This window comes from Staurois parvus, unplaced genomic scaffold (genome assembly GCF_062004578.1).
Source record: "Staurois parvus isolate SC_StPar_1 unplaced genomic scaffold, SC_StPar_1.0 ptg001083l, whole genome shotgun sequence".
NCBI classification, from domain to species: Eukaryota; Metazoa; Chordata; class Amphibia; order Anura; family Ranidae; genus Staurois; species Staurois parvus.
The window spans coordinates 159,895-186,302 of NW_028318879.1; the positions used below are offsets into that span (position 1 = coordinate 159,895).

Below are 26,408 nucleotides of genomic sequence, written 5' to 3' on the forward strand. Positions count from 1 at the left end.
AACAGAGCCTTTGGTACAAGCTGCACATGCTCAGTTTGTATTGCTAGAGAGTTTTGTTTTTTTTTTTCCTTGGGAGAATGCATGTGATCATCTCAGTGCCATACAACGCTGTCCAGACAGAGGGTCAGGTTATGCAGTCTCATAGGACAGTCAGAGGAGAATGAAAACTCCTCCTGCAAGCTTTAACCAGTACTCAGCTGGACACTGATAGAAGTCAGAAGACTGCTCTAACTGCTTATGAGAAAAGGTATTTAGCAGTTTATATTTACTAAAATAATTGCAGTTCTGTGTACTGTGGGAGACCAGATATAGTGAATGCAGGTTCCTGGGTTTATATTTTCACCGACGATCTAAAATCATCTACACTGAATTTTAGTGATTCAGATATAGTAAATGGCTCTGGTTCACAAAGTCAAGACATGCTCTCTTACCTTGATTCAGTGCTTGACAAATTTGTGTGGTGGGGGGGCAGGCCTGTGGGGGCTTGCTTTTGTGGGTCTGTTTAGGGGGTTCTTTGCTCGAGACAGGTGTGCACTGGGGGGCTCTGCTTGGACTCTGTGAATGGGGAGGGACAGAGTGGTGCTGTGGGGATCCTGACACACTGGGCGGGGCTCCACTTCATGGGACAGTGGAGAGGAGCTGGCCGAGGACACGGGGTGGGGGAGCATGGGACAGTGTGGGCTGGCGGGGGCCCAGGCACCAGGATGTGGTTTCTGGTTGCCTTGGCGACCTGGCTTCTGGGATTTATCGAGCCCTGCCTTAATTTGTTTTTAATTTATGCCTAGTTATTATTAGTTTTATATATATTTGCAACCTAGAAAATTGGAGTTCCTTTGCATATTTCTTCTTACCCCTAGTTTACCTTAACGCTCCTCTCCAAGTTAACCAACTCTCCACCACTATCTTTTACCCCCCACCCATCACGAACTATTATCCCTGGTGATGTGGACACTTTTAAAAGGATGTTGGAAGAGTCCACTGAAGGAGTTCTCCCAAGGTCCTGAAGCCTTCAGTTGATTGCATCATGAAGTTGCAATGCAAGGGTTCCTTGACAGTTGTCAGTAAAAAATAAAAATAAAAATAGTGTTCAAAAATCAACTCGCCAGCCAGCTTGCCAACAACCAAATTAACCTGTCTAACAGTATGCGTTTAAAAACAGGGGTTTAGTTAGCACACATTTGCAAATACATAGGTAAGCCACAGAGCCACATCACGGTACCCTGATATTCTGTGGTCCTAACTCTACAAATTTGAGTCCCCATAGTAGAGGCACATGTATTTAATGGATAGACCTAGGGCAGGTGCTCATCAGGGAGCCTACCCCTCTTAAAGGCACAGGTGCGCAAAGAACACCCAGCATATAGCACAATGGCAGCCAGGGTGCCATGTTTTACTTCCTTGACAGTTGACAGGACTTCCTATTATTGATCTCCACTACCACAAGATGCACTGTGGATGGTCATGTTCTAGTGAACAGCGATGAAATGTCTTAAAAGTTGTTTTTGTGTGATTGTCGGATGTGAAGAATTGTTTTTACGTTTTTTTCCCTAAATGTTTTTTAAAGTGAACTTTTCCAATGAAAGTGCACTTAACTGGTCATGGAGGCAGTTGTAAATTCAAGAGAAGGCTAGTCATCAGTGACAAAGTAAAAGGAGCAGAATAAGGGCTTCCAGGGGCATTTCTCTGAGGTTGGATGCAGCTTCTCAAGCAGGAATCAGGAGGTTGCATAGAGGATGTCCAGATTGTGTACTTGACATCACCAATGAACATGTCTTTAAAGTTCATTATAGAAGCAGTTGTAGCACTCTATAAATGTTATTTTAATGTGCTATGGGGCTTTCTAAGCGGATACCAACTGATGATCAACATTTCTGATACTACTCTGCATTTTAATTAAGTGAAAATGTTGTCTTTGAGAATATATTGTTCTGTATATCAGGGACGGACTGACCATTTGAGCACTCGGGCACTGCCCGAGGGCCCGGGGTCAGTAGGGGGCCCCAAGAAATGCCCCTGGTACCTTTTTAATAGGCTTTTTGGGGTGTCCTTTGAGTGTTGGCAAGGACTCGGGGGCCCCATGATCCCCTATTGCCCGGGGGCCCTATGAGTTGTCAGTCCGCCCCTGCTGTAGATCTAGTAAGGCAGCATGGCCTTTGAACAGCTTGAACACACCAGTGTAACAGTAACGTGTACCTGAACATTGATTTTAAATAATCAAAGCTGCTCACATACTCATTTATTGCTATCATATAAAGTCTGTGCTGATTAGAATGTATCTTATGCCATTTTGTTTAATTTAGGTTGTATGATACAAGAAGCAGCTAAACGATCTAGCATTAAACAGTTTTATTAGTGTTTTTATGGTTTATTCCCCGTGAAGGGAAATAGAGCTGCTCCCTGATTACAACTGTATCTAATGCAGAGAGCACAGAAGAGCCATGCTTTGTCTCATAGTAACACAAACAAACAGATTTAGCTTGGGCTAATATTACACATCTATAGCAAGCAGAAAATTGAAACAGAAAACTGAGCATTGAGAAGGTATTGCAGTCAGACCGGTACAGAACAATCAAGTGAATATTTTTGTTAAAAAATAAAAAAAAAGTCCATGGTGTCATTTCGGAACAACCTGAGACAATGCATATATAAAGTGTACATACACAAATAAGTTTCCTTACCTTGCAATGCTTAGGTTCTACATTTGATTGCCTTTTAAATATTGGTTTATGTAGGTTTGGCAAGGAGTTTCATGATTTTTCTTACAACCCAGAAATTTAGTAGTAGGCTAATTTACTCTAATCTAGATTTCCTACTTTTCTTGTTCCCATGTTCTTGATAAGAAGGTGGCGGGTTAGATTTTAAGCTAGTAACCTGGCCCTGTTAATACATCCAGCTGCTACAGAATCAGATATAAGGTGATGGTTGCACAGGTAGGACTTTAAAATATTGTTTGTTCTTTCATTTTACGTGCAGTAGAGAATGTCTAAAACTCCTGTCATCTTTGTGTCCCATTTGGGAGATTTCCCTTTAATTCTGCCCTGTACACACAACAGAAAGTAAGAGGAAATATCTCCAAAGTCAAGTGAATTAGCACACTTAAATGTACAGAACGTTTCCCTGCTATTTCGTTTTGGTAACTGTGACTTTCCTTGCTGGTGGCAATGGTGCCACTGGGACAAATGGAGATGCTGATTCTCCCCAATGGGGCTAGGGGTTCTAACCTTTCCCTACTCTATCCAAAACAAAACAAAATATTATAATTGATATTATACATAATTTATATAGCACCAACAGTTTGCGCAGGGTTTTACAAAATAAAACAAGACCGTTTATTCACCAACAGTTCAAGGTGATTAGGAGGGCCCTCTATGTGAGAGCTTACCTTTTAAATACAATCTAGCTTTCAATTCACTTCTAGTCGAATTCTAACCATGCATGTATCAATCCATTTGTTTCATGTTTTGATATTTATTTTAAATCTAATATTTGATGATTTTTTTTTTGCTAACATTTTGACTGTGTTCAAATGTTTTTTTGGGATCAAATTGAAGATGAAAGTGATTGGATAGGTTGGACAATTCTGAATTAAGTCAATTGTGTGGAGTATGGCACAATAAACCAATTTGCAAGCGTTCACTTTGACTTTTAGCCTAGGTTCACATATATGCCTTCTAAAATTGCTCAAGTCTGTTGGGCAGTTCTGCCCTGCGAATCACATTTGGTTGTGCTTGAACAGCAATCTGTTTAGCATGCGATTTCGCATCTCATCAAAAGCTATGAAATACCCTTCTCTGAGTGTGTTCTCACCAATTGTTTTCCCATTCAACTCTATAGATGCAGTTTCAAATTGCACTGTCCCAAAAACTCACAGGTCCTTTTACAAAAAAGCAGTGTGACTCTCCACATATATCTGAACACTATGAACACATTCAGTTTGACTTGTCATGCAAATTCACACTCTCAAATCCCATCACAACACAACACGCACATGTATGAACTGGGGTTTATGGTTTACTTTGTGACATTGAACTCAAATTGATGCTGGGTAAGGTTAGCCATATGCACATAGACGTCTCTTTTTCAGTCTGCAGGTGGAACAAAGGAAATCAAACTAAACCGCGTGGAAGGAGGAATCTTGGCTTCCAACACCTGTGGCATTGATTGCGTCTGTTGGGATGCAGTCACTGTTTGTTTGACAAGTGAAAGTTTTTCAAAACGGGTTATGCCTACAGGGCCACCTATGGCTCACATTTCTGAAATTTGAGCTGCATATGGCCAGCATACGTTTATTATTTTGCTGCATCAGATGATGGTTTCAGACTTCTGCTGGCCTAAATCAGTCTAATCAAATGGTCAGCTATATGAAAAGTCAGTGTGTTTATGGCTAGTATAAAGAAGAACCCTTGTCCCTATGTATCCTAATGTCTGAACAATTTCCTGGCACTTCCATCTTTTATCTATAGTGTATGCTTGCTTCCTTGGATATCCTGCATTTCTGCCAAGGTTTACGTAGCCCACAGTCAGGTTAGCTTGAGCTGAGAAGTTTGAGTGTTTAATATATCAACAATTCCGCCTTGGCAAATGAAACTGAAAATATGTGAGGGCCAAAACTTCACAACAGTGGACAAGCAAATTCAGTCTGAGAAAGTAAAGAACATAAGACATCTAGTTTACAGGTGGAAACTCTTTTCAAGCTAAACTTTTCATGTGATTTAGGTCCTCTGATTATATCAATATCTAAAAAAGTGGAGGCTCAAGAACCAAAATTCGGGTCCTCAAAAATGAATGTGGTTAGGAATACTACGGACAATGGGGGGAAGATCTGGATTGAAAAACCCTCTTGTAAAAACACAAGCCCTTATATGTAAAGTATAACTATAGGCAAAAAATGTTTTTAATGTTTTGGATAGAGCAAGGGAAGATTATAACCCCTGTCAGATTTTTTTTTTTTTTTGCCATCTGTGTCCCATCGGGGAGATTTCCCATCACTTACTGCCCCATAGCCAAACTGGAATGGGGAGGAAATCCCTGCAAATTAAGGGAATTCTTTGGGGACCCCCAGGTCACCAGAATTTGTGTCCCCATTGGAAAATTCTCCTATTATTTTTCTGGGGACAACCCAAATTTTGGGATTTTCTTTTACTTTCCCTTTTGCCTTTCATTATACTTTAATCTGGCTCAAAAAAATGTTACTTTCAGGAAAAAAAACGATTTAATTGTGTTTAATAATAACCTATATGACAGATCGGTGACTCCTTTAAAGCGGAACTACACTGCATTTGAGCACCACAAACCAAAAACGCTACTTAATTAATTTTTAATATTCAAAGCAAACTCATCCGTCTCCTTATGTCTCAATCCTTTATTTTGCTGAGAAATCACTTTGAAACCGCCCCCCCCCCCCCCCACCACCTTATCATTTCTGACCTCGGCCATCTTGAGCAAGGGCAGATCATTCCTGTAGCATTTATTTTCTGGAATCCATCTGCCCTTAGCTCAGGCACACAGGCAAGAGGGTGTGCTTAACTAAGAAAACCCCTCCTGAAGACTCCTGGGATGTATGACATCATTTCCCCAGGCATGGAAACTAGGAAATACCTGAAGAAATGTAAAAAAATGTTTAAAACAAGTACCGTATTTTCCGGCGTATAAGACTTTTTACCCCTTGAAAATGTTCTCAAAAGTCGGGGGTCGTCTTATACGCCGGTAACTGCATGCTGACACTCCCAACAGAAGGGAAACTAAGTACAGGGGTGGGCAGGGGCTGCTGTCTCTTACCTGGTTCCGGTCCCACGACGATCCGGTCCAGGAAGCACGGCTGCTCCTTCCTTCGTCCACTGGATGTTCGCGCGGCTGCTCGGCTCCGCCTCCTCACCGGTGATTGGCCGCCAGAACTGTAGCTCAGGAAAGGAACACAGGCGGCCAATCACCGGCGAGCATGCGGAGCTGAGCGGCCCCGCGAAAATCGAGTGGAGATGCAGGTAAGTGTGCCGTGCTTAGGTGCTGCTGCAACCACATATGCTGGCTGCAGCAGCACCGTACTGAAACGGGTCAGCAAGTGTCAGTGGGAGGAATAGTGCCCCATCGTTGGTGTCACTGATACCAATGATGGGGCATTATTCCTCCCACTGACACCAACGATGGGGCACTTTTCCTCCCCCCCACTGACACCAATGATGGGGCACTATTCCCCCCCCCCCCACTGACACCAACGATGGGGCACTATTCCCCCCCCCCACTGACACCAACGATTGGGCACTATTCCTCCCCCCCCCCCCCCCCCACTGACACCAATGATGGGGCACTATTCCACCCCCCACTGACACCAATGATGGGGCAATATTCCACCCCCCACTGACACAATGATGGGACACTATTCCTCCCCCCCACTGACACCAACGATGGGGCACTATTCCTCTCCCCCCACTGACACCAATGATGGGATACTATTCCTCCCACTGACACCAAAGATGGGGCACTATTCCACTGACACCAATGATGGGATACTATTCCTCCCACTGACACCAATGATGGGGCACTATTCCTTCCACTGACATCAATGATGGGGCACTATTCCTGCCACTGATACTAATGATGGGGTGCTATTCCTCCCACTGACACCAATGATGGGGCACTATTCCTGCCACTGATACCAATGATGGGGCACTGTTCCACTGACACCAATGATGGGGCGCTATTCCTTCCACTGACATCAATGATGGGGCACTATTCCTGCCACTGATACTAATGATGGGGTGCTATTCCTCCCACTGACACCAATGATGGGGCACTATTCCTGCCACTGATACTAATGATGGGGCACTATTCCTGCCACTGATACCAATGATGGGGCACTATTCCTCCCACTGACACCAATGATGGGGCACTATTCCTCCCACTGATACCAATGATGGGGCACTATTCCTCCCACTGATACCAATGATGGGGCACTATTCCTCCCCCCCCACTGACACCAATGATGGGATACTATTCCTCCCACTGACACCAAAGATGGGGCACTATTCCACTGACACCAATGATGGGATACTATTCCTCCCACTGACACCAAAGATGGGGCACTATTCCACTGACACCAATGATGGGGCACTATTCCTCCCACTGACACCAAAGATGGGGCACTATTCCACTGACACCAATGATGGGATACTATTCCTCCCACTGACACCAAAGATGGGGCACTATTCCACTGACACCAATGATGGGGCACTATTCCTCCCACTGATACCAATGATGGGGCACTGTTCCACTGACACCAATGATGGGACGCTATTCCTTCCACTGACACCAATGATGGGACACTATTCCTGCCACTGATACTAATGATGGGGTGCTATTCCTCCCACTGACACCAATGATGGGGCACTATTCCTGCCACTGATACTAATGATGGGGCACTATTCCTGCCACTGATACCAATGATGGGGCACTATTCCTCCCACTGACACCAATGATGGGGCACTCTTCCTCCCACTGACACCAATGATGGGGCACTATTCCTCCCACTGATACCAATGATGGGGCACTATTCCTCCCACTAATACCAATGATGGGGCACTATTCCTCCCAATGACACCAATGATGGGGCACTATTCCTCCCACTGACACCAATGATGGGGCACGATTCTTCCCACTGGTGTGCATTGGAAGAGGGGTAGTCTTGTACGGCGAGTATAGCCCAAACACTACATTTTAAACAGGAAAAGTAGGGGGTCGTCTTATACGCCGGAAAATACGGTAAATATAATATACCTTCCTATCTATTTACTAATGCTAGCAGCATAAGTATTCAAAGTAGTTGATGCTGATTGAGAGAGTGAAGTTCCGCTTTAAGTTGTGTTTTTTTATTGCGACTGATGTCGGATATTGACAGATATTTAAAAGTTAATTCGATTTACATGGCTAGAACATAGAGGAATTTATGTGTATGTCATAAAGAGATTTGTTACAGTGTATATATGCATTATAACCTCCTGATGCCTGTTGAGAAGCAGCATTGTAAAACTCCTTTTAATGGGATGTAAAGTAAGAAATTGCTTTGCTTTGGTTCGGGATCAGCTGCAGTCACTTACCTGAAAGGAGATGTGTATAAGGCATCGGAATCATTTCAAAGCTGTGAGATAATAATACAGTGCTATATAGCCACTTGGAACAGTTGGCTTCTGTATCAAGGCAGAGTATAGAAAATGCCGTTTCTAGAGCCCATTGACAGCGTTCGGTTATTACGGTTTCACTCACTGCTTTTTCAGAGTGGAGATGTAATTGCTGTTGTATTTTTTGCTGTTGAAAAGCATCTTTGTTTTGCACCACTACCCCTCCACCTCAGCTTCTGTCGCTCTGCAGCTTTTCTTTGGTCCCTTGTGAAGGATTACATTTCAAAGGAAAGGATGTGCTTCTTGTGCCATGACTGCTGGTATAGATGGGATGTCTTAATGTAACAGACTTTGCAGAATGGAACTACTTTAGAGCAGGGAGATGGCAGTGCTACTCTATTTACTTGCATAGACCCTATGATATAGGTAGTCCAATGATATTCAATGATTGATGGAGTGTGCAAGCTCACAGTTCATTCTGAAAGGACCATGCAACCCAAAACAAACATTTCAGGTGGTGATTTGCAGTGGGCCCTGAGGTTGGAAACACATTTTCTTGCTAATCCTCCATTATCACCTAAGATTGAACATATTGCCCCATGGCAATAGCAGTGATAGGTGGGTAGACCTGGAAACTCAAGAACTTCAGCAGTCAGAAGCCAGCAGGAGAATCCACTTTGTTAAACCTTTAGTCACTGTCACTTTGTATACACACATTGTTATCATTAGATCCAACATTTAAATTTGACAACACCTCAGGGAATAGATGCATGGTGCCACATCACAATGAAGCAGACAATACGCAGTGAAGTAAATTACTTCCAAAACTAAAGGACTTTAAAAGCACCGCACTTAAGTCACAATACACTAAATAAAAGTGAAATATTTATTGTATTCCATTAAAAAGTGGTGAATCAGTACATAGCCACTAAATTTAAACATTTGAACATGTAATTACATATGTTGCATAAAATCACATATAGGTGCGTCAACGTTATGCCTTGCTGGAAGGTACCGCCACATTTCGCAGTTCACATCCGCTTCATTAGGGTTGTTACGGGACCATCACAACATCAGTTAAGCCATCTGATGACCATTGGTTCTTGAGAAGATGCCACATAGGGGGCCTTAAAAATCCCAACCCCATATAACAATATGGAGGAGGGATTTGTCAGACACTAGGCCAGATAGAGGAAGACGAAGACCGCCAACAATCAAATGTTCCCAACCAAGTGATAATTCAAATGATCTCTGGTCAAAGAACACTAGTGAAAAAGGTTATAGAAACACATCACAAACATTGACCAAGTCCTTGGTCCAGATGGAGAAATTACAGCAGCATCATTAGAATAATAAACCTAAACTGCTGAAAGGCTTATGAAAAAGTTAAATTTTAGAATTTCTATAAGTTTTTTTCTTTTTATTTTATTTCTAAACTTTTTAGGAGCTCTTATTAAAGAGGACCAGAAATGTGGAAGCTGTTCTCCTGATGATTAGTGATCTGATAACTGAACAAGTGAAACAGAAGCAGGGAGCTGTATGCAGTGCAGATTCTTTTCCAGCAAGCCATACAGTATTAACATTTCCAAACTCCACTCCACATTTTGTGAAACTAGCAATGAAAGGTAACAGTGCCTGGGAACCCATACTGGAGATATACAGCTACTGTATGCATCTGTAGGTACAGGAGTGCCTTGACACCCTCACATACTAGAATGTGTTGTTCTGTTTTTCAGGGGATGCTTAGGCAAAATGTACATTTTAGGATACTACTTAGACTCCATTAACATGCCTAGATGTTCCCTATAACATAGCAAATCTTTACTTTTTGAGATCAGGTCCACAAAACTATATAAACACGTTTTTAATGTATGTTGAAGACCTTTCCCCAGATAAAGCTGACCTCTTTTTCGGAAGACTCCAAAGAAAGTAGAATGCACACCAACCAATCTGGTTCCTTGTTTAATAATTGCCATTCCATTAGGACTTACCAAGCTATGTTCACCAGTTTTCTGTAGCAATCTGATCTGCCACAAAAAGTTCTCAACAGCAAAAAATCAACATATATAGCTCTATAATTCATTTTCATGGTCAAAATATAGCTCTGTAATTCATTTTCATGGTCAAAATATAGCAGTAAGAAGTCCTCCAAAGATCACATAATATAAAAAGCTATTTTGAATTAAACTTTAATTTATTTCCGTATTCAAAACAAGCACAAAGGTAAAGTTTAATTCAACTCTAAGAAATCACTTATTTACTCCTTTTGATCTGTTTAATAATACAGTTCAAAGTATTTTATTATATCTGTGTGACAAAGTAAAACTTTTTGATCATGTCAAAATTTCAGAGCTACTTTGTGCTCACTTGGTATATTGTCAAGGAGCCTACTCTGCCCTCCTTGTTCTTATGTTGGACTACAGAGCAATTAATGTTGTAACAATGAAGACATTGGGAGGGATTCTGTAGTTTCTAACAAAACCTCTGGCCAGGGCTGACTCTATTCATACCACAGAAGTTCAGTGTTGTCAGTTCACAACATGAAATTCAGGCACATCAACAGTTTTGTTTTATATACATGCAGGGTCTTTAAAGAGGTGAAACATGGGGAAATTTGTGTGTATTGCAGATAAGTACTTTATATGTGTTTTTGTTGTGCCATACACTAAAGTACTGAACTTTTGTTGTTGAAATTCCTGCTGGAGCAATCTGCAATCCGCTGCCTTTTCCCCAGGCGAAAATGGTTGATAACAGCTTTAAGCTGTGTTTAAAGAACTTTCAAACCTAATGCAATAGGAAATCTCTCTAGTGCTTATAAGGAAATTGCTATATACCCTTTATTTAATGTTTTTGGCTTTTTATGAGAGCCCATTTCTGCTTAGGTTTACAGTTTTTCTAAGGGTATGGATACATGTGCAGCCTATAAATGTAACTGTCTGCTTATTAAGCTTTTTACATAAGCACTAAGTATACCTATTTACTAAAATAACTTTGACTGTAAAATTTCCCATAAAAGTGGAATAATACCAGTTTAATTATGTCGTACTTTCAGGCAGTCTGAAAGTTGTTTTTTTTTTTCCAAGTTGCTGGCAGGATAAAATGGCAGCTGAAACCTGTGGGCAGACTGCTGGGAGATTTTTTTTTTTTCTTTTTCCTTGACTATTCTGTTTTCCTTTCATGTGAAGCCAAGTGAAAGGCTGGGAGTGAAATGTAAACTCAGCAGATCTTCAGGGGCCTGTTGCCCAATGAACCAGTTCAGAGAGTTTAAGAGGAGGCTGCATTTAGAGCTGTGAAAAGTGCAGATCACTGTGGCTCAGTCTTGTTTTGATTCTCAAATGTTTGTGCTCAGAGTGAATGTGACCACAGTTAGCCGCTTGCCATTTTGATCTGTTACAGCATATTATTCAGATACCAGACAGTTTCATGTAGGTCTGTGTTAGTCTATTAGGTGTGTAGTTTGTTAGACAGGAAAACTAAGACCTACACACAACTTCCCATTCATAAAAGTAATCAAATGAGCCATTGTGCCCTACACTCTTTGACAGCTCGGTTTCTTCACTTCTTGGTATATGTAAAAAGGGTTGTAGTATTGTATGTATCTTGAGATTATACTGTTTGTTATTCCCAAATCTCCATAGGCCAGTGTCTTTTTTTTTCCCCCCCTTTCTGAACAGAATAGTAAAAAAAGTATGGATGTTTAATTTCTAAAAAAGAATTGCAGGTCATTGCGGATTTGTAAAGACTTGGTCAGTCTAGGCAAATTTGCCAGAATCCTTTGTATTTTTTTTGTAAAAAATAATTTATTACATGAATAAGGGTACATTGTTAGACCTCTTTCACACAGGCAATCCAATCGGGTAAGTCTATAAGCTTTTCAAGCGGACCTTGTCGGAAGGTCCATGCAGCCCTGTGAACAGACCGGTGTAAAGGGACTTTTTTACCTGCCTGCCTCTGGGTTCCGATCCAGTCCACTTAAAGAAAAAAAAAACTGAAAGGGATCCGTCCTCTTACATTTAGGTGGACCAGATCAGAGGGTAGTAGGGTGTACTTCCGGCCTCCCATAGAACAGAGTGGGCTCTATCTCTGCAGATACTGAGCAGACATCCACCTGCTCTGCTCTGATAAGCAGGGATCTGTGAATGGATTACCTGCTGATTAGTATTATTATACAGTATTTATAAAGCGCCAATAGTTCGCTCTGCGCTGTACATTACAAAGGGGGACAGAACATGTGACAGAACAATACCAATACAATGCAAAACATGAGGGGATTGAGGGCCCTGCTCTTTTGAGCTTACAATCTAGGATTGCAACGCAGTTCGCCCCACGTGAAAGCAGCCTTACATGTTATTTAGTCCGCATGCACACTGGACGATTTTACAGCTGCTGTTTTTGGCTTTTGATGTTTTTTTCTACAGCTAGTAAACCCCCCAGCATGTTATCCTATGTGTCCGTGCATACATAGACTGTAATCAACGTTTTTTGGCAGGGAAAAAAACCCAGGGCTAGTGGGTTTCTAGAGGAGTTTTTTAGCTGTAAAAACGCTCTAACGCTGAAAAATGTGATAAAAAGTGGTAAATCGTGGCAAACTGGTGTTTTTTGAACTTTTTTTTTTTTGGTTAAAAAAAAAACTAAAAAACGCAAATGCGAAAAAAATCGGTAATGCAACAACGCTAAAAAAACCCTGAAAAACAAGTTTTTAATGCAACTTTACAACTAACGTTACCAGCGTTATTATAACGCCCAGTGTGCATGGAGACTAATAGCTCAGTAGTTGGGCAGTTTAGAACTTTAGTTTTCCTAGTGTAAAAAAGGAAGTAGTCTTGGTCTGTATTCACATTACTCTTGTCCCCACTCCCCTGCTAGTCTGCGCTAATTTTGGCCATGGCCAAGCTTATACTAACACCTCTGCCAGCCAGGCCACAGTGATCTCTGCTTCTGTGCTCCTGTGAGTGCTTAGGTTCCATGGGAGCTCCATGCTTGAGTACAGTTACTGATCACACCTACATCAACTGAACTGTGCCCAAGACTACCTCTTTCAAGCAAACCAAGCACAGTATGGAGTGATCAGACTATTCAAACGAACTAGACTTTGGGTGTCAAACATGCTTTGGCATGGTAAGGACACTCTAGTCTGAGTAAACCTGTAAAATGGTCTTTCTAGCCTTTCCAAGCCTGACCATAACACCCAAAGACACCACTTGTAGAACTACATATATTGGGAACTGTAAAGTTGTGGGAGGTATTCATTACCCTGGGATCAAAAGGGTCTAACCTTGGAACAACTCCAGACCATATGAAGCATGCCTCTGTCCACAGTTTGACATTTATGAGGCCTTTTGTCTGTATTTATAAATCTGTCTGGGTGATGTTGCAGAGAACTGGAAATCCAGTACAAGTTAAATTATTAGGTCAGTCTGTCTGGAATCTGTGAACTATGAGGTGAAAGAGCAGTGAAAATCTTGATAGAAAATAATTGGATCAGTCACTTCAGTGTGGTGAATGCTTACAGGCATATCTCTTCATGTGAATGTGACATTTAGTGACTTAAAAATACAACAAATGTTAGAGAAACCAGCACTGAACATGAAAACAACCGGTCAGGATGTTCGTAAATCCCTTTTGAAGTGTTTGTGGGCAGTGAGCACAAACATGCTCAAATTGGATCAATTACTTGGCAGATCTTTGGAAAAAATTGGATGATTCTGCTATTTAACTTATTATGACTAGAAAGAAAACAGTTATTTTATGTGATTATTGTTACTAAATTTTTCTTGTAATGGGTCTGTTCTTCTTGTTCTTGTAACTTGTTTGTTCATTGACTAGTTTGAATTTATGTACTGACCTATTTTTTTTTTTATTTAAGCTTGACTTTCAGCCAAAACTTTTTACTGTTATTGTTTAGTAAGGTGAGAACCTCTGTCCAGTTTTTATCAGGCTTTGTCACCATTGAATAGCTTTAACCTCTCTTCCTGTCTGGTCAAGGGGAGAGGTGTGAAAACTGCTGTTCTGTTTTTTTTTTTTCCTTTTTTTTTTTTTTTTTTTTTTTTGCTTTGTTTTATTGTTTTTTCATAGTGTCTATGCTCTCCATAGGAAAGTACCTTTCACTTCTTGTGTCAAGAGTGTGGAACTCCACAAACAAGGTCAAACCAGCCTGAGGTTTTAACCAATCCTTACTCTATCTAGAACTAAAGAAATATCCTGCTGGAGTAACATTTTATAACTGTACCTTAACACTCAGCCAGTTTATTTAATTTCTAAGCTCCTTTACTGGAAGATTGAAGCTTAGAAGTGATTTAGATTTCTTGTGTCTTCATATCAAAAACATGAACTCAAATTACGGTAACTTCCAGTAAAACTACTAGTACTTTCCTTGGGAACACTTTTTTGGTAAACACTGTATCAAAAGATCAGTTTATGCAGTGAATGAGGAAAATGAAGGAACCCTGTTAATGAAATATCTTTCAAAGCTGAGCAGATGTGTAAAATTCTTGAAATCAAGAGCCAGTCAGTTGAATATAGGAGCCAGCATTGACTTTTAAGGAGCCAATCGTGAATACGCTTCTACTGTCTTTAACAGTAGAAACAGAAAATGGGACGTCCACTAACTTTTTACAGCATTTGATAACCAGTTTATAAGATTTATCCTACACTAAAGCTGGTTATAAATGGATCTGTGGCTGAACCAAATGTATTTGGACCCATTTATGGCTGTTCCCACTCAGTCTAATGAGTAAATCTAATGATTGGCTTTTCTCGAATGGAAATGTTGGAATATTTTCATCCGATCAGCGTCTGCAGTTCTGATCATTGTCTTCTGACAGTAGGGGAGTTCCCACTGTTTTAATATCACAGCCGGAGGATTCTTCCATCCACCTTGATTGTGTGGATGAGGGAATCAGTTTGTTTTTATATTGATCAGCCCTCTGGCTGATAAAAAAACAAAAAACAAAAACGATGTATCCAAATCCAGCTTTGTTTTTTTTGTTTTTTTTTTCTTCTTCATGTAAGATGAGCATTACACTCCTATGACCAGTTTTTTTAGAATGATGGGTATCCATGGAGAAAAAAAATCATAATCACTCATATAATTTTTAGTACTTGTCAGCATATTGTAACTCCTTTAGACTTCCCTAAACTGAATCTTGGGTAATTTTAGGATAGCTTTGATCACCATCAGACTCCCATTTTCAGAACTTAGCCAGTTATTAGGCCTCCGGGAGCTGACTCATAATTCAGATGGTATATTTACTGTAGGTGGGCCTGTAATTTTAAATGGAACCAATACATTTTACTGATTTGTATTATTTGTCTTTTGCAAACTAAAGGTAAATTTACTAAAGGAAAATAGACTGTTCACTTTGAAAGGGAAGTTCTACTTTGCAAGATATTCTTTTCCCCAGAGATTAGTGAATGAGGTGAAGATCTGCTGACTACCATCATTTAATCATGTGCAAATGAAAATGCCCTTTTTTTTTTTTTTTAATTTTCCTTACACATAATTGAGTATTCATTGCAAAGTGAAATTTCACCATGCTGACTAAGCTCTGGGGGGGGGGGGGGGGGGGGGGGAGGGAATTATTTTGCAAAGTGCAACTTCCCTTGCAAAGTGTACAGCCTATTTACTTTTAGTAAATCAGCTCTCGTATCACTTTTTGCTTCTATGGAAGTCGGGATAAAGTTGTGTCCTCCATCTTCCAATTAAAATGCTATCATACAGACAACTGTCCATAGTGGACGCCAGTTCTGTTAGTTATTGCCATTCTACATCTCTGATCTAGTGGCACACTTCAATTCATGATTTGAATTTGCAGTGTTAAAGATCAGTAGATCATAAGATTTGCAGTTAGAAATTTGAACAAGTGTAGATAGAGGATGTTTTCAGCCTGCCGATAGCAGTGGTCCCATTTACTGCAGTCCAGGCTTTAGTTGGCCTTCTGAAAGACCATTTCAGAGCAGATCCTCTGTGTAAGAGAGCACGAATATGCATCACAATGCTTCTTTTCAATTCTTTTTTTTTTCTTTGAAAAGGGCAAATTTGAAACAAGGATGTAAAAAGAAACAAAAGCATCTCTCAATAGGCCAACCTGTGAACAGACAAATGAATTGGCTTCCCATGTCTTTCTTTATTAGCCATGTACCACTGGGTTGCAACAGAGCTATGCAGAGGTTGTATGTGACACACATCAACTCATCATTTCAATCAGTCTAAAATGGCTTTAGTTTTGCATACTTTCAGATGACTTATAAATAGTTAGAGGGGAGGCTTCTCTATCAGCTACTTGTTTTCATGTATTCTTTTCATTTGAATAGCTCGTTAAATTTAGGCTGATGAATATGTAAATGGGTTTAAGTTGCTCTGTTGTATAGTATTATCCTGTGCTTCATCTTGTAGTATTTCCTGTACAAGCAAAAAAAAGAAAAAGGAAACTATTTTGTATTTTTGGAAGAACGCCTTCATTGGAATTTTTTGACAGGGCATTTACATTTTTTTTTGTTCTATATCTTGATTATATTTCATATACTGATATGTAAATGCTCCCTCTAGTAGTCAGCTGTAAATTGGGATCGTCGTTGGCTTCCTTTTTTCATGTGTGAATGATAACCTCAGTCTGACTTAAACATCATCTTTTTTTCAGCCAGGTCAGATCTGATCCCTAGATGTTCAAAGAGGGAGAAATGAGCAATTTAAACAAACTCCATGTTTTAAAGGCCAAATACAGGTAGTGGGTGAACTGCATATGTTGTCTGTGCCATCAAACACTGCATCAATGCGGTTATAAGATCCACTCGGCAGATCTTAGGACCTGGATCTGAACCTGCAACCTCTGCGGTGTCTGGTTGTGGCTCTTCTAGCTGTGCCACCAGGGATGCTGGACAGCTCCCTGCCTGATTCCAGGGACAACTTTACCTTGTGTCTTGCTTCTCTTGAACATTGAACCATTTGCTCTTCCCATTAACTTTCTGATTTAAGCAGTGTCTCTGCATTTCCTGTTTTGTTAAATTTATTGTTCTCTCTCCAGCTGATTTCTTGCCCTTTGCATACCTGCTGCTGTCCTTATCTTCCTCACAATTGTTAGCGACCCTTGGCTTGTTCATAGACTATGTGTCCGTCTGATTCCTTCCAAGTACTTGTTACTGACCTTTAGATTGTTTACGAACTACACTTATGATTGATCCCTACCTGCTATATCTGCTACCAAACCCCAGCTTTCTAACCCCTGGCGAGGATGTCCTGAGGACCATGACCAGGTACTGGTGAATTCCAGCTGTTGCTTAGACCCACATCTTAGGGGAGCCAAAGTCATCTGCTATGGGGATCTGCTTGTACATTTCCAGCTGATTACCAGTGAACCTCTCTACTGTTTCAGACAATTTGTTACATGCTCGCATTGCATATCTAAAAATTGTAGCTCATGTTTTTAGATGCTTTGGACCCTCAAACAAGAAAAAATCCTAGGCACTTGTCTTTGTTTTTGAGGGGGCTTTGTAGTTCTGTTTGCCATAATTAATACAGTCTGTTCTGTGGAGGCAGATCTTCATTTATAATTGTAAAGACTGAAGGTTTGAGACAGTTTGTCCTAACAAAGGTTTAAATGTGTAGAGATTAGGCTTCTTGCACTGTATGTTAATGAGGACAGACATGGCCAAGTCACACTGTGTGTGTCTATGGATCCACACAACCCACTTCAGGAGGACCACCGCATGGGTGCCTCATAGCGCATGGTTTGCTATGAGGGTAACCACAAAAAGAAGATGCAGACGTGCTGGCAGGGTAATGCTAGAGAAGAGGTAGGTATAACATCCTTTTTTATTTTAATTAAAAAAAGAGATAAGCATTAGTATCACTTTAATGTAAAAGATCATTTTGTTCTGTTCAGGCTCTTTCATTATTGCCGCTGGATTTGGAAGGCCTGTTTAGATATTGTGAAATTAATGAATATGGGAAGTTGCTGTTGTAATTCCTCTTCAAGTTATGGCTCTGGAACAGATCAGCCGCTCATGTACTTCATTAGTAACAGACTTTATTGTTGAAAGTTAGGACATTTGTATCTCAGATCCTTGTTTATTGACTAACACCACCGCCTGCAGAGCTGTGATTCACAAAATGCAATGAGTTTGGACACATTGTCAACATGTGCAACACACATTTATTTGTTTCATTTCCAAGGTCTTGTAGGGAGAGCAGCTCTGCTCTCCATATTTTGTTTGGCGTCTAATATGTAAAACGGTGTAGCTTAATACCTCTGGGCCCCAATACAAACTGTGTATTAGTTCTCCACTATTGGCGTACCCGATATTGCCTTGGAAAAAATGACAAACTTCTAAGTATATCAGTCCTTCTAGATCGTAATCTCATAATATTTCCATCATTCCAATCCATTGGTGTAGCGAGGGGAAGGACATTAGCATTGCAGATTCAATGTCAGAGCAGCCACTTTCTGTAGCGTGGGCTTAGAAGCCACATCTGCTAGTATAGACGCACTCATCATTAGAGTTTCCAACTGCTTGGAGGTGCACTTTAGGCAAATATAAATATACAAACTAATGAAGCTCTGAATATGTTGATAAAGAGGTATATTTTAATGCATATTGTGTACGTGCCTGAATTTGAATTGACATAAGCCGCCTGCAGTCTGTTTTCAACAGTATTTAGGCTGGAAGTGGCAGGAATGAGAGCCAATCATGTGTGCCACTTGTAAATGTATGGAATAGGAACATGACAGTAGGAGGAAAGAGCAGTAGGATGACTTTTTTTATTGGATGTTTTAGAACAAAAACTGCGTGTTTTTTTTTTTTCTCAAATTTTAAGTCTTTTTAGATTTATATAATGAACAAAAAAAACCCTGTAGTGTTCAAAATAAAAATCTATTTGTGTGGGAAAAAATGATATAAATTTAATTTGTGTACAGTGTTGCATGACCATGCAATTGCCAGTTAAAGTACAACCTTCCGGAGCTTAAGTAGATAAACTGCCATACCTAAAATTCATCTAAAAATCTCTCTGCAACAAGACCTATGCCCTATTTCTCATTGTGAAGAACTGTTTTTACCAGACATGTGCTACTTTTGTATGCCTGCCCAGGTGTAAGCTGCAGCCTAGCAGGTCCTGATGGGTTTGAGTATGACCATATATCCCACTATCTTTTATTCTCAGACATCTGCCTCTCTATGTTCTGTTATACTTGTCTCAATACTGCTCACAGATTAATGGCCTATTGAATTTCTCAGGCATGGATCAGGCCATGTAGGGCCATCCCAGAGGGTCATAATAAGCTCATACACTCATCAGAAATGCAGGTTTTTATGCAAGTATGGTTCATTTTTGCTCCTTCCATCTTCATTTTGAGAGGTTCTTCACATATCAGACCACCATAGTCCTTTAGCCAATTTGCATGATACTGTGTAAAGGGACCTTCTGTCAAACCTGTCCTTCCAACCCCATGTCCAATCGTTGGCAAACTCATGCAGGCTCCACCTCCGCAACATCTCCAAAATACGTACATTCCTAACCCCAGACACTAGTAAACAACTCATTCACTCCCTTATTATCTCACGTCTGGACTACTGCAACTCCCTTCTCATCGGCCTACCTCATAGCAGACTTTCCCTGCTTCAGTCTGTCCTGAACTCAGCGGCCAGACTCATCCACCTTACCAACCGCTCTGCTTCTGCCACCCCCCTCTGTCATTCCCTCCACTGGCTCCCGATTGCCCAATGCATTAAATTCAAACTACTAACACAGACATACAAAGCCATTCATAATGCTGCCCCAAACTACCTCACCGACCTGATACCCAAATACCACCCAACCCGTAATCTTCACTCCTCACAAGACCTCCTACTTTCTAGCTCCCTGGTCTACACCTCCAATGCCCGACTGCAGAACTTCTCCAGGACTTCCTCCATCCTCTGGAACTCACTACCCCAATCCATCAGACTGTCACCTACCCTCCTCACCTTTAGGCGCACCCTGAAAACCCATCTCTTCAGGGAAGCCTACCCCGCCCTCACCTAACAGCCGACCTCCTCCACTCCTCCTACCACTGCATCCCCCACAGCCACTTCCTCCTGTACCACTATCCCCTCCCTCCTAGATTGTAAGCTCGAAAGAGCAGGGCCCTTGAATCCCTTTGTTACTGTATTGTCTCATGTACTGTCCCCCACTGTAATGTACAGCGCTGAGCAAACCTTTTAGCGCTATATAAATACTGTATAATAATTACTGTATATGTACGTTGTATATGCCATGTTTAAAGAAAAACAGAACACTTGTCTTTGTGCTTTTTTGGTTTAGTCATTTCTTTAATATTAGATACTGATGAATGTAAAAACATTGATGTGATGCAGCAACACAAAAACATTGGCAGTAGTAATTCATGAAATGCAGTAATCCAGTCTTTTAAAACACTGCACAAAAACAGAAATGTGAGAATAGTGTATTGAAGCCTTCTGCACATGATACATCTTGAAGAACTGTGTCATACTACATTTCCCATAATTGCCATTAACATCAGTAAATACAAACACAATCCTAGGGGTTCAGGGACATTTCTTGTTTAGCGTTTAAATTGTTTTTAATGGTATTATGTTTATTTTTTTCAGGGTGTACCTCAATTACCGTGTGCCAAAGCTTTGTACAACTATGAAGGGAAAGAGCCTGGGGATCTGAAGTTTAACAAAGGTGACATCATTGTGCTTCGCCGACAAGTTGATGAAAATTGGTACCACGGGGAAATCAATGGGGTCCATGGCTTCTTCCCAACTAACTTTGTGCAGATTATCAAGCCTTTACCTCAACCTCCGCCTCAATGCAAAGCACTTTATGACTTTGAAGTTAAAGACAAGGAAGCTGACAAGGACTGCTTGCCCTTTTCAAAGGTAGGAACCATAGATGGGATTATTAGTGGTGCTTCCGCTGTATGAAGAATAAGTGCACTTTAAAATGCAATCCTTTCCTGACCTGACCTATTTGCCTTGCCCCAGGTCTATGCTTATCTGCTTATCTAATCTGCTGCAGTGTTAATGTCATGTCACCAAAATATTCTTGCTGCTATCTGCACCTTGGCAGTCTTTTCACAAAGATGGGGCAGCCCCCACAAGGACAGAGGCTAGGAAAACCTCCATCCAATGTCAATCCATAGACTGCTTTTCAACTGCAGTGGCCAGGCATGGATTGAAATTCAGCCAGTCCCTGCTAAACTGGATGAATTTTAGTCCTTATATGGACAACTTTAGAGAGTGATAGTAAGTGAGTGAAGAGAACAATGGACCTCTTACTATGCAATTTAAGGATGAAAATATTCAGAGAGGAGTTTTTTGTCTTTGCAGTCATGTAACTCTGGAAGGATTGTTCATTAGGGGTATGATATTCATTTTAAAGCAGTGATCTTTGTGGCTAAATTCAACTAATTTTGAGAATTCAATAAGTGGTGCAGAAATACACAGGTGTGCTTGAACACCATTTACTTCCCAGGTGAACAGGAATAAAGTGAGTACTATGGCTGAAAGATCTCACTTAGTATTCAACACATATAAGAAGCCAGGGGCTGACTCAGCCCACAACATTTTACCATAAATTAAACAACTTTTGAGTAAAATTACCCTTTAAGGACCAGTTTACACTGGAGTTGCATGGGATTGTGTGCCGCATTCCTGCGTGATTCCCGTACAGTGCAGTTTTCCAGACCGTTAATTTGATTTTGGTTCATTTGAATTGGACTGGAATGCTGCTTTAAAAACGTGCCGCACCAAATTGCAGATGCATTGCGTTTGGGGTGTTAACATTACATTGGCACCTGCAGCAGATTGCAAGGGCAGTATGTTCAACCGCGATGTGGGAAACATTCTTGGAACTTGCCTTTTCCATACTGCGTTCTGGGTGTGAACCAGCCCTAAAAGTAAAATGCCATTCAAAATAACAAGACTAAAATAAATAGTCCATTTAAAGATAAAATAACAAAACACGATTTTGATACAATATTCAACTTCAATCCAGAGATTTCAATCACAGCCCTTTTTTCTGCTGCTAAATGTCCTCTCACTGATGACTAGCATCATTCAGTCCTTTCTCTGAGCCCGAGACATCCTGAGCCTACCGTAGCTTGTTACTGGACAGTGAAAGAAGCAGCACAGTGATGAGCTCATCTCTCTATCACTCTGCTCTCTTTTTCTGTCAACATATTAACTGATTGGTTGCTTGTGATGCTTCTACCTCTCATGCACCAGCTCTGCTATACAAGGACAGCTAGAAGCTGATACCAGGTCAGATTCAGACACTTATACTGTTTGCATATAGAATTCAATTTAATGATATATTAATAATTACAAGGCTGCATTAAAAGAGTAGTGCGGGTTTGCAAAAAAGAAATTCTCCCCTAGATGGCTGCAACATCGATCTGACGCTAAATCTGTCCCCCACCAGCTCTACACAGAGAACTGAGCAATCAAAGACCACTGATCGTTCTGTTCTTGGTTTTAAGTGATCAGAGAGCCAGTGACTCTGCTTTGCCCCTCCAGCGTTCACTGGCATGTTCGGCTCTGGAGGCAGCAGGACATTTTTAGGGGTGTTAGGGATGTCTGGCTTTTTTTTCCCTGCCTCTAAATGCCCCTGCATGTTATCCTATGTATCCATGCACGCATAGGTCTTTAGAGGCAGAAAAACCCCACTGACAGCGTATCCAGGAGCAGCAGTGTTTTGGCAGAAAAAACACTTCTGCCAAAATTTTGCTGCCAAGAGAAAAGGCTTCTAGGAGAGATGTGTAAACACCGTGTGCTTGAAGCCTAAGGGTATGTGTGCTGCTTGTGGAATTTAATGATATATTTTATTGACTGTGTATAGTTGACTACCCAAAACCTTATGGCCATTAAAAACCACTACTGACTGTATTTCTGGAATTAAAGTGCCTGGATGAGCACTTAAAGTGTTCCATTTCTGTCCACTTGCACTTTAATTAAAGTGCAGTTGTCTGTCAATTGAAAGGACCATAAAAGCCCAGAATAATCTCACACTGGTGATCAGTTTAGTGAACTTAGAATAACCCCTTCCCAGCAGGGAGAACACTGGCTTTTAGGCACTATAGTGCTATCTTTGTTTTGCTCTTTAGATGTGGTTGTGTATCTGTGCAGTATTGAGATTTGTTCTTCACAGGATGGATGTAGATTGTTGTGTTAGATATAGAGGTGGTAAGGGTTTCATCTCATTGATCTTACATTTAGGCTTCAGTTACAGAATAGATAGTACATGGGGCTAAGTTACAGTTTTTTTTTCTTCTTCCACAAAGTGTGGTTTAACCATTTGTTCGTATTGCTTCATTTGTAGCACATTGATTTTGGTGTGCTGCAAAGCCAGTAATGCCAAAAAGAGGTTTTATTGCTTGGAAGCATTATATAATATTGGCTGTGATGTTGGTCACATACACTTCAAGAGACTGTTGCTGTTTTCAAAAACTTTGAAAATTGCTGCCTGCAAGAAAAGGTTTATTACTAAACTGTGACCCCGGTCCCGTGGGGCTAATCCTCACTGTCGTAAAGTGATAAGCTTGCAAAATAATTTTCTGCATCCAACACACTTCTGAATATGGAACTCATGGGATGTGTTCGTGGCGGGACAAGGTCCTACAGCACCCAAGCTGAGGATACCAAAGTGGGCCAAATGCTCTGATTTAGTGCTACAAAATAACCTCAAAACACATATTTAAAACTATAATTGGAAGGAAGGGATTGGAAGAGTTAACAAAAATAGTAAGTGTAAAAGAATTTTAACTACAACTTTTTGAGTTAACAGAACTAATTAGGGATAACTGTGTGTTTTAATTGCGATTTGTACCTTTTACTAAAAGCACTAGAATTCTGTTCTAGGTACGTAGCATTTTTTAAATTTGACACCACAAACCCAAACGAATACAGATTTAACAGGTTTATATTAAAAAAACAAAAAACAAACAAAAGGCCAAAAACAAACGAACAAACAAAAAAACCCCCTGCAAAACAAAGAACAGGAATTCAGAAGTTAATAAAAACTAACTAAAACTAACCCACTAAGGGTTAATAAGGGGCTAAAATGTTTTATAAAAAGGCTGTCACACTGACAGCAGAGCAGAATGCTGCTGGTTACGCTGGAAGGGCCTCAATCTTTCAGTTTAAAGTGGTTGTAAAAGCTGAAGGGTTTTTTTTTTACCTTCATGCAGTCTATGCATGAAGGTAAAAAACCTTCTGTGTGCTGCTCCACCACAGCTCCCCTTATACTCACTTGAGCCCCCTTTTGATCCAGCATTGTGCACAGGAGCCTCGGCTATCCCGGGACTCCCTATCATCAATGGCTGAGACGGCAACTGGAGCCATCAATCACAGCAAGGAGAGAGCAGGGGATGGGGTCGGGCTGCAGCTCTATGTGTTATATGGATGCATAAAGCAGGGTTCAGGAGTGAGCCTGCACCAATGCCGCCATAGCAAGCCGCTTGCTATTGGGCCCACCGGTCAAGAGGGAGGAGCCAGGAGCAGAGTCAGGAGACCTTAATAGAAGCGGATCGGAGCTGCTCTGTGTAAAACCACTGCACAGAACAGGCAAGTATGACATGTTTGTTATTTATTTGTTTATTTTTTTAAACCCAAACCTTTAATATCACTTTAATCTACAGGACTGACTTGTCAGTTTTACAACTCAGCCCTGTACAGTGTGGAACATGGCTGGGTGATGCAGAAGGAAGATGCCTTCTATCTCTGCTGTGCCCCTTGCAGTATGGCGCCCAAGGGAAACCTCTCTGGCCCTGCGATGTGCAATTCAGATATTTAGAAGGAAATTTCCGAATCGCAATATTCCATCAGTACAAGTTTAGTAAGGGCTGTCCTAACATTTAACACATGTAATAACAACAGATCAAGTAGCACAGCGAGGCAAACTGCATATAAATGACAGTTCCAATTTGCTTGTGTAAACTGTACATTTTAAAAGTACGCTATGGGTAATCTAGTGGTTGGTAGACATTTGTTTATATTTACCAACAACAGTATACCTGGCCTTGCTTTAGTTTAATTTATAAGACTGATAGCTATACATGCGAACAGAAGCACACGTGTGTAACATTGATAGAGATTGTGCTAGTATTTTACTTGGGAAACCTTGAAGATGCATGGAAGACCTGAGGAAAGACCTCTGATGAAGTCGGCATAAGTCACTCCTGTAAAAGTAGTGTAGTTTTTCATGCATGCACAAAGCTGATCAGCTAGTAGGGGAAGAAGCCCCATCATCCATTACTGTTCAAGCCATCCTGCATATTTGGAGATCAAATGGCATTGCACATCACCCCAAAAACACCATACCAACAGTGAAGTTTGGAGTTGGGAACATCATGGTGTGGGGCTGTTTTTCAGCATGGAAGGATGAATGAAAAAATGTACCAAGATATTCCTGATAAAAATCTGCTGCCGTCTACCAGGATAATGAACGTGAAATGTGGGTGGACATTTCAGCAACACAATGATCCCAAACACAAAGCCAAAGAAACTCTAAATTGGTTTCAGAGAGAGAAAATAAAGCTGCTAGAAAGGCCCAGCCAATCTCCTGACTTGAATCCAATAGAAAATCAATGGAAAGAACTAAAGATCAGAGTTCATAGAAGAGGCCCACAGAAGCTTTTAGATTTGAAGGCCAAAATCACACCTGAGCAACGCATGTGACTAGTTTCTCCATACAGGAGGCGTCTTGAAGCTTTCATTACCAACAAAGGATTTTGTACGAAGCATTAAATAAATAATAGTGTGTTCAATACTTTTTCCCCTATCATTCCATTTTATTACAGATAACTTAATTTCTGAATGTATTTGTTTTGGTTTCTTTGTATGTATGGATTGATTGGATTGTTACTAACATGTGGTGAAAATTACGTGTCAATAGCACCTTTAGAAATATATTTGCGAAGAAAAATGATTAAGTGTTCAATACTTATTTTACCCGCTGTGAATACTTTGGTACTTGCTGTGAAAGTGGTTTTGTACTTGTGCACATAGAACACAGTGGATCTCTTAGATTGTAAGCTCCAAGGAGCAAGGCCCTCCCAACCCTCTTGTATTGAACTGTATTGTTGCTGTATTGTCTCCCATTATATTGTAAAGCGCTGAGCAAACTATTGGCGCTATATAAATCCTGTATAATTATTATTATTATTCAGGATTTATATAGAATATTAAAAATACTATTAGGTGAACATTCACTCTGGTTTCCACTTTTTAATTACAATGACTGCAGTAACGTTCAGTGATTGGTGATTAATAGGCAGTGCAAAGCGTATTTTTTTT

At 40.7% G+C, this 26,408-nt stretch overlaps 1 protein-coding gene across 2 annotated transcripts in view; it reads left to right on the plus strand.

Annotated features, from left to right (window-relative positions):
- Positions 1-26,408, plus strand: part of SH3RF1 (SH3 domain containing ring finger 1) — a 235,877-nt gene that overhangs the window by 106,043 nt on the left and 103,426 nt on the right. For both annotated transcript variants that reach the window (XM_089658593.1, XM_089658594.1), the window contains exon 3: positions 20,718-20,993. In XM_089658593.1, coding sequence (XP_089514719.1) covers positions 20,718-20,993 — 276 coding nt within the window. The remainder of the gene's footprint in view (positions 1-20,717; positions 20,994-26,408) is intronic.